The sequence below is a fragment of the Raphanus sativus genome, chromosome 6, assembly GCF_000801105.2.
Source record: "Raphanus sativus cultivar WK10039 chromosome 6, ASM80110v3, whole genome shotgun sequence".
NCBI lineage: Eukaryota > Viridiplantae > Streptophyta > Magnoliopsida > Brassicales > Brassicaceae > Raphanus > Raphanus sativus.
The window spans coordinates 4,339,566-4,349,118 of NC_079516.1; the positions used below are offsets into that span (position 1 = coordinate 4,339,566).

The 9,553-nt window shown below is 32.7% G+C and overlaps 1 protein-coding gene and 1 non-coding gene across 2 annotated transcripts; one reads left to right on the plus strand and one right to left on the minus strand.

Annotated features, from left to right (window-relative positions):
- The first annotated feature begins 4,153 nt into the window (after positions 1–4,153).
- On the plus strand, positions 4,154–7,510 carry LOC108813269 (protein indeterminate-domain 11-like). Its single transcript, XM_018585783.2, has 4 exons — positions 4,154–4,384; positions 4,824–5,223; positions 5,663–6,540; positions 7,250–7,510. Exons 1-4 carry the CDS (start codon positions 4,210–4,212, stop codon positions 7,276–7,278), a joined length of 1,482 nt encoding a protein of 493 aa, XP_018441285.2. The 5' UTR covers positions 4,154–4,209; the 3' UTR covers positions 7,279–7,510.
- Positions 7,511–8,517: 1,007 nt separating this feature from the next.
- TRNAW-CCA (transfer RNA tryptophan (anticodon CCA)) lies at positions 8,518–8,589 on the minus strand. Its single transcript has one exon. It is a non-coding gene; the product is annotated as a tRNA-Trp (tRNA).
- Between the last annotated feature and the right edge of the window lie 964 nt (positions 8,590–9,553).

The following is a 9,553-nucleotide window of genomic DNA, read 5'->3' on the forward strand; positions in this document are numbered from 1 at the left end:
TTTAATTACTCTTATGGGGCTAATCATTAACTAAACATTGTAATTAGTTGATTGTAAAACATAAGTAGATGGGGTCCATGTGTTAGCTCAATCATTTTCATAAACAAAGGTTCCTACTGTTTTCCTGATAGATGCTCCGCTCGTGAACTAGCCCTGTGAGTAATTGACTCTATACGCTGTAACCCGCATACTTTCCATTTTTCACTATAAAAATGACTTAACATTACCTTTCGATTTTTTTCTTTTTAATTATTAACATTGCAGATATGTCCGTCTCACGTTTTGAAAAAAATTACTTACCAAGACCTTCACTTCGTAAGCAATTAATAAATCAATTAGACCTTTGTTTGTTGAATCAGATCTGTTGTCACATGGATCATTGAAATCAGTCATTAGAATCATTCGGACTTGTTTACACATGCTTTTTTCTAGTGATCTAGAAAATGTTTATTAATGTGGCGTCAGAATATTATGTTTTGTTATAATCTAATTCATGCGTGTTACAAAAAAAAGTTATAATCTAGTTCATGCATAGCTGACATGGAGATAGGGACGTATAATCTTTAATAGACCCATAATTTCAGGACATTTTAATAAAATAACATATACATGCCTATCCAAGTTCTTTCATCTAAACTAATATTTTATTTTCATGTCAGCCTTACTGCTTTATTTCTGGTTTACCGAAAATGGACGATGAGTTAAAAAAGATTGTTCTATATGACTATATCACGAGTTTATTTTTCAAAACATTCTTTTTTGAAAATTCTACCTATGAGTGGATTATGAAGATGCTTATGTTTGAGAAGTTTTAGTTACTTTAAACTATATAAGACATCGAGATTGTGTGATATACGAGGTCCATTAGTCTTTTCTTATCAAATAATTAGGTTATATTCAAATTCCAAATAAAAACTAGCTAGTTTACACTACTTTGATAACACATTTTAGATAGTTAATGTGTTTCTTGTAAAGTTAATTTAATGTGTGTGTGGGTGAGCTGGTGTTTCATATTGGGAAGAGGATCGGACAAATCACATTGATAAAAGCTAAATAATTGTGGAATAAAACAAGAACAAGACAAAAGACGAAACATTTTTATATTTACATTTGTTTTAAAACACTTTTAAGACAATCCATTCGATCTGGTGATGCAATTTATGTGGCTATTCAGATTACCTTTTGAATATAAGATTGTTTAGCAAAATCAATTAATTGTATGAGGGCCGACGTATAGTATTCTTTTTACCGTGTAGTAAATTTTCAAGCTCCTCATAAGAAAAATAAACAAATGAACAAGGGGCATATGGTTATTAAAGTTATATGCTACTAGCATCATTTTAATTTTTTATATAAGAATATAACTTTTGAATTCTAATTTTTTATTTATCTCATACATAAATATATTTAATCATTTTTAATCTATTGAAAAAAATGAAGTGATATTTTTGTAAAATCAAAGAAGTACTCCCTCCATTTTTGAAAGTAAAATTTTCTAGAGTTTCACGTTTATTAAGAATATAATAAATATTTGCATTGTAGTTTACTATTTATCTTTTTATATACTTTCCAATAACTATCCACCAATAAAATTTAATCAATTCAAATATTCACAATTAATGTTCTTCAAAAATATACAAAGTACCTTAAAAAATATAAAAAATCTATCTTTGTGGAATAAGAATAAAACCCAAAAAATCCTACTTTTAAGAGAGGAGAGAGTAATATTTACTTTTATTGCCAAGTTATTAGTCCATTTTCACACTAAAGGTAATATATGCATGGGTGTCAGCAAAATGAATGACAATATGTGACCCGAGTAAACATTTAATTATTAATTTTCCTTTTAGTTTTTTATTTTTGCTATCCACACTATGCTAGATGTAAAACAGTTTCAGCTAACTTCATTTCCCAATATGGTACAAAATATGGAAGACCTATTCTGTGTGTTTACATGGATTCTCTGTATTTTACGTGGATATTACGCATTTCCCCTAACCTATTTTATTCCACCCCATGTATGATTAGCAGTATGAAATAAGATGAATTATATGCAAAAAGGCATGTGACATGTATTTCTAATTTCAACAATTGACATATTTCATCTTCTAAATTTTTTTAAAAAATTCTACAGTTACTTGAAAGTGAATCACAAAAGCTGGAAGTGCAATACAATATAATTGGATTCAGATGGTTATATAGGTAACTAGATAATATGTTTTTAGTTATTTATTCACCACCTTCACTTATCATTTCAAATTATTAACACTATTTATTATTATTTTTGCATATATTGCATGACTTTTATTGGCTCGACGGCCCTTTAGACGTTGAAAATTTCCCACTTCCCTATCATATGTTTTCCGATTCATTTTTATTTTCAACGTTTGTATCATATACACACCGTGTAAATGTATACTATATATATATTGAAATCTTGATATGTGAATAATCTCCATTATTGTATATTTGATTATAAAGTAGGTTAGGGCATGCGGCACTCACATGACTATTCCATTTAATTCTTTTCAGCAATCTGTTTAATGTGAACTCTCTCATTTTTTTCTTAACATGAAAAGCATCAAATCGAAAAAAAGAAGAAGATGCAATAGAAAGTTAACCTTTTTAGCCAAAAACCTCAAATATTAATCAATGACTCAATCATAGCTTAGTTCTGTAAATGACAGGGTAAAGCTGTAAAAGTAATTAAACTCAGTTCAAAAATTAATTATAATTAAATAAATAGGAAATAATACTCATACTCTAATTCACTAATTTGGTCGGCAATTATTAAAGTGGGCCATGAATAAGTATTTTTGTCTCACACTTTTTTCTCTCGTGACATAAAGTAGTAACTCTGATTCAAAAGAGTAAGAAAAATAGTGAAATTTATAACTCCAAAGAAAAATAATGTACTACATGAGTAATTCTACTGCTTCTCGAGAGACGTAGAAGAATACTAGTATTGCAATTTGCAAATGACTCTTTCTTCAAGCTTTTCACAGAGCAAAGCTTTGTATCTTTTTAGTCACCGTGCCTTTAACAAGATTTAAAGAAAAATATATTTTTCAATTATTCGGAACTTGTGGAAAAAGATAAAACAAAAAAATACGGAAAACAAATTTGCAGGTAATGATAAAGAAAGGACAGATTGCTCTTGGCTTGGCTTGTAAGAGAAAAATATATAAAAAGAGCAGAAAATGCCATTTTTCTTTAGCGGTAGGGTTCTTCTTCATTTTCTCTGTATTTGTTTTATTTATACCTTTTTGAATATCTGAGTTTCAAATACATAGAGAAACGAAGATAATAGAGTTTCTCTTGTCCACAATCTCTCCCACTATTCTCTCACCAAAAAAAAATCTCTCTCTCACTCTTCTCGATCTTTCTACTTCTAGGTATTTTGGACTTTCTTCCTTCTTCTGTGCCCTCTACAAAAATAATTTGTCAAGTTGTTGATATGTTTCTGTGTAGTAATTTGTTGCTACTTCTATTTTGTTTCATTTACACTGATTTGTTGATTGCAAATATGAACCAGAAAAGTGGATAGAGGTTGTCTCTTGGGTTGAAGACAAAGAAGGAAGTGATACATATATTTATACATACACAAGTATTAAAAGAAGGAAGTTAGGATTATATATTATAGGGGCTCATTTCTTGTATGTATCTGTTAAATCTTCTCTTTGTCTCCGTTTTGTCATCAGTATATGTCTATATTTATTTATATAGATCTGAAATTTTGTTTTGTTTGTTCTTATATATTTTTGCTTGTTCCTTTTTTTTTCTCTCTTAAGGCTTTAGTGATGATGAACGAAGACATCTTTGTAACATCCCGAGTTGTGATATGTGAAAAGGCTTAAGAGAATTGATTTGGCTACCTATATCACCAAAGTTGACTTACCTTTTCCGTCACACCTCCGTTTAGAACTCCAGAGTTAAGCGTGCTTGGGCTGGAGTAGTGAAAGGATGGGTGACCTATCGGGAAGTGATTCGCGATACCGTGTAAGTGAGGCCAAAACACGGGGAAAGGTCGGGTGGTGATTGCAGGGTCAGTAAACAATGATTTCGAGCCTTGGAAAATTAACGACCGACCGTCGGATGGGATGGGGCCCACGGGCCGAGAGAGCGGGCGTGGGTGGCCCATAGCCGTGGGCGGGTCGGGGCGTTACAATCTTACTTCATCAGCAAGTACACCAACAACAAGAGGAGAATATGTCGAATCTAACATCAGCTTCTGGGGATCAAGCAAGTGTCTCTTCCGGAAACAGAACTGAAGTAAGTGGTTCTAATTACTTCCCTCATCATCATCAACAAGAAGAGCAACAACAGTTCATTGTTCCTGAATCTCAGCCTCAAAAGAAGAGGAGAAACCAACCAGGGAATCCAGGTTCGTGTGAAGAGAATGGTTTAAAACAAAATAGACAAGTTTTTCTTTATTAGTTTTTAACTGATTCTTTATTCCAATTATTTGATAGTGTCATCTTTTTAGAAAATTATGGGTCTTCTCTCAAAAAGAATATTCTTTTTACCCTTTTGTTCTCTTTATCATCTCTATTCTAAACAAAGGAAAGAAACAAAAATTTAGATCAAAAAGAAAAAAACCAGAACTTTATTAGTATTTTCTTTGAAATTTCTAATTTTAAGGACGTGTATTGTTGGATTTTTTCTTGTGCGTGCTAATTATAATTTCCCTGAATATATTTACTAAATTAGTTAAAACACCAATTGCAGCTTTGTTAATCTTAGTTTACCCATTATCAGAAAATTAAAATTAGTATTTTTCAGTTTACTGACTATAGTTTCAACTTTCAATATTTTTTTTTCAGACCCGGAATCAGAAGTGATTGCTCTGTCACCAAAAACACTAATGGCAACAAACAGATTCGTGTGTGAGATCTGTAACAAGGGATTCCAACGAGACCAAAATCTACAGCTTCACAGGAGAGGTCACAATCTGCCATGGAAGCTGAAACAACGATCCAACAAAGAAGTGATAAGAAAGAAAGTGTATGTTTGTCCAGAAGAAAGCTGTGTCCACAATGACCCATCTCGAGCTCTCGGTGACTTGACCGGGATCAAGAAGCATTTCTGTAGAAAGCATGGTGAGAAGAAGTGGAAATGTGACAAATGTTCAAAGAAATATGCTGTTCAATCAGATTGCAAGGCTCATTCTAAGACCTGTGGCACCAAAGAATACAGATGTGACTGTGGCACTCTCTTTTCTAGGTAAATAAACCCATTTTTTAATATATTAAATGATTTGGAATATAGAGTAATTACAATAATCAGTACTGGTTTTGAATTGGGGATGTTGTGGTGTTGTAAGAACTGGAGGGACACATGGTACAAAGTATTCTGTTTTGATATGAGTAATTTCATTTAATTTGAAAGAGGACAAGAATGGTAGCTCAAAAGAATCTTCATTTATAATGTATGAAACTAGTTCAGGGTACTTTTCTTACTTTTTTTTCTATTTAGAAAGCTATTATGGGCCTTTTTTATTTCTCCTTTTTCTTGCATTAATCATTCATCTTATAAAATACATATATGTGATTGCTACACGCTTTAGATTGGACCACATAGCTTCTCTCAACGCGACATTTCTGAATATTAATTAACATTGTCATTGATCACATTATGGTTTTGTTGTTTGCTAAATAAACAGGAGGGATAGTTTCATAACTCATAGAGCATTTTGTGAAGCATTGGCCGAAGAGACTGCAAGGGAAGTAGTAATACCACAAAACCAGAATCATCAACCGAACCCTCTTATGATTCAACAATCTTCTTCTTCTTCTTCTCATCATCATCAAGCACAACCAACCGTGAACATCTCGTCCTGTTCTTCCTCTTCCCACAACATCATCAACAGCCTTCACTTCGAGACCAACCATAATGGTACTAATAATAGCAACACTAACAGCAACCACCTCCATACTTTTCCAATGAAGATAGAGCAACAACAAAGCAATGATCATATCATCAGTTACCACCAGCACATCATCCCTCCTTGGCTCACATCTCCAAACCCTAACCCTAGTAATGGTGGAGGAGGTTTGTTCTCTCTTGCAGCTTCTCCGGCTATGTCAGCCACCGCATTGCTCCAGAAAGCAGCTCAAATGGGTTCCACAAAGTCACCCCCATTACCACCAAACACAGACTCCGAGAGGCCAGCTCATCATAATAATAACCTCACCACAAAAATGGCGTCAATGATGACATCACCATCTGGCTTCATCAGCTCCAACAACAGCAACAACCAAGTTCTCTTTCAAGACTACAATGCCTCTGAGTTTGATCATCACGGTGGAGAAGAAGCCTTCGACGATACATTCGGCGGGTTCTTGAGGACAAACGTTGATACTACAACCACGTCAGGATCAGACAAGAATAAAAGCGGTGGCGGAGGAGGAGAGGGTTTGACGAGAGATTTCTTGGGGCTAAGACCGTTAATGTCTCATAATGAGATTCTAAGTTTTGCCGGTCTAGGGAACTGCATCAATGGCTCTGCTTCCGATCAGCTTCATCCAAAGCCTTGGCAGGGTTAGTTAGATTTTTGCTCATCTATATAATGAATCTATCTAAGTTATTATATTAATATATGGGTATATATATGCATATCCAGTTTCTTATTTATTCATAATCCGTTTTTTCCTTTTCTTATTTTGTTCTGCGTTTTATAAAATTTGTATGTTGAATGTTCGCCAAAGGAGAATCAAAACGGTGCAAGTTTATATATAAATTTTTGATTAATTTTCCTATGTATTCGTCTATTTTCCTTCTGATTTTCTTTTGGATTCAGAAAAAGACCAATGATTATTGGTCAACTAACAGTTTGTTTTGTTGTATTTTCTTTATGACGAATATGGAACCATCAGTCTAATAATAAAAGTATTTATAATCATTTACAAAATTATTAGGCAGCTGAAACGTAAAAGAAAAGAGGAGAGAATGAAATATATAAGAAACTAATAATTAAATGTGGCACATGAAAATCATAAAGTAAAGAGGAGGAGGATTTTTTTTTTTTGATCAAATAAAGAGGAGGAGGATATGCATTGGATTCTATCGTTTCATCAGGGTGACTTTTGCTTATAAACCTAATTCATACTTGATAAGAAAAAACAACCTTATTCATAAATTTGAAATGCAAAAATATAAATGTATCAATCTCTACATATATGTACTGTATTATAAATTTTATTTACCGTAATCTCTTTTTTTCTTTCTTATAAGATCCAATCTGATGCAGGCACGCAAGTGGGATCCAACAAAAGATAGAGACGCATCACGCTCTGCTTGGTGGCATGCATTAAAAATATGAATATCACACATGGCCACAACTTTATAAAATGCTACTGTTGATTAGACATTAACACGTTTTTTAAAGTGATGATTAGTTTAGTTACAGCTCTTGATCGGTTAAGTTACTATCTGCAATTTGAAAATTTTAAACTTGTTATAATTTATTTACCGAGATTGTCATTATAAAAAAGCTCTAGTTGACCATATATATGACCTGGCTACAAGTTGAACAACTATTTGAATGTTTTTTGTGGTTTTTAGCTAAAGTATGATATTTTCACATGCAATAAAGTGCGGAAAATGATTGAAATAGATAAAGATGTCCTGTTTTTCGACGAGGCGGATGTGACATATATTTTCAACACATTTCTTATAGCTAAATAAGACTATTAAGGGAAAAAGTTATAACTTGATCTTCATTTTAATGGAAGAATCTACAACAAGACAAGATCTTTGTTTGGGTTCAAACTTACAGTAAAGTAAAAATAAGGGACGTATGGATGTAAAAGATGTCAAATAAAGAGGGCCCATAATGTGTTAAAAAAAAGAAAAAAAAGGAACCATTAATATGTCAGTGTCAATATTTTTTTTTGGGTCGAAATATGTCGGTGTCAATATAAGTGTGGCATTTGTAAGGTTTGCTTTTTGTCTGATTTTATTGAAGTGATCCCACACAATCAGTATTTTACTATTTTTACTTAGTTCTTTTTTTTTGTTTGCTTGTCAAAAACAACAACTTTTACAAAACCTTATGTTATACAATAATGCTTGACAAAAAGTTCTACAACTTTGTAAGTTGAAACCAATCAGTTAATGTTTTACATACAAAAAAGACCATAATTTTCAGGAGTTCTCGCAGCAGCGACGCTGTGGAGACCCTTATCTGCCACATGAGGTCTTTCTGTCCCACCGGATAATCTTCTATGTGGCTCCTCTGCTGAGTCTAATGCTAATATATTTTTCAACTGTTCTTACTCGACTGAGGTTTGGTCAACCTTCTTCACTCACCACCCACTTTCCCCACCTTAGAGAAATGAGTTAAAAGGGAATTGTATTGGTCAAATACAAAGTAAAGGTAGGTTAGATTAAAAGAAAAACCGAATCAAACGGTGTCTGAATTCCTCGGTTAAGCGAATTCCGTATAATCAGACGTATGCAGCAAAAAGGCAAAACTTGAATTAGAGCAAAAAGTATTTCCGGAAATGTTCGGGATTTTGAACCCGACGTGAATCGAACACGCAACCTTCTGATCTGGAGTCAGACGCGCTACCATTGCGCCACGGATCCGGATACTATAACTACTAACTTAATTATATATAAACCAACTTAAATTACATTTAAACAGTCTGTTAAATGTTTGTTGTCTTTTCAAATTTGATCCAATGTAATTGACTTGATCGATGGGGGAAAATATTTAATTCATTGGATCGGGTCACTGAAATACTTTGTGCCTTTGTGGTCTCCAAACAGACTAGAACAGAGCTCTACGTCGTAAAAATGCAATCATGCAATTTTTTCTACTTAATTTATCTCTATATGAAATTTACAAGGGCTTGTTTTCTCAAAAGAATCTGTGATAAGACGTGTCCAATATTATCTTTTACAAAAACCAGCAAGTTCTGTTTGTCATGTTCTGTGGGTGATTGGTTCTTTCTTCTTTGTCCTCTCATCTCGGTGATCGAAAATATTCGATAAGAACTAATTAGAGTCTGAACCTGATGTTGTTTCACAACAGAAGAACAAGATCTGCCCCTGATATACGTCAATAGCAAGATGATCCAACTTACTCCCTCGCAATTATATAGATTTGTAGGGGCATAAATAAAAGACACCACTCCATGATATCGATGGGAAGCTCAAAATCCTAAGAACGCACCCTAAACTATTTTTGTTAAATTGGCTTTCGATTTTTTTTTCCAGATTTAAAATTACTTCCATACTAGGTGACTCACTATGCGCGGGAATGAATATTTACGTAAAAATTAAATTGTAATAGTCATTAATATTTATTTTGTTTAGTTTAGTGTTATATTTTAAATTATTTTAGTTAAACATTTTATTTTATGAGTTATTGAATTGTGATGTTTTAGTATACTTTATTTTGTAGAATGTTTAATTTTGCTATGATATTTGTTTCTAAAGTTCTAGTTTGATTTTAATCTGAAGTAGTTAGTTTTTATTATTATTTTTTACTAAAAAGTTAGTTTTTATTGTTTGTATGGTTATTTCAGTTATAATTTTGTATTTGGTT

Coding starts and splice junctions, on each gene's coding strand:
- LOC108813269 (XM_018585783.2), top strand. CDS start 4,210: ATGTCGAATCTAACATCAGCTTCTGGGGATCAAGCAAGTGTCTCTTCC. Junction 4,385..4,823: donor AAACCAACCAGGGAATCCAG/GTTCGTGTGAAG, acceptor TTTTTTTTTCAG/ACCCGGAATCAGAAGTGATT. Junction 5,224..5,662: donor TGTGGCACTCTCTTTTCTAG/GTAAATAAACCC, acceptor CTAAATAAACAG/GAGGGATAGTTTCATAACTC.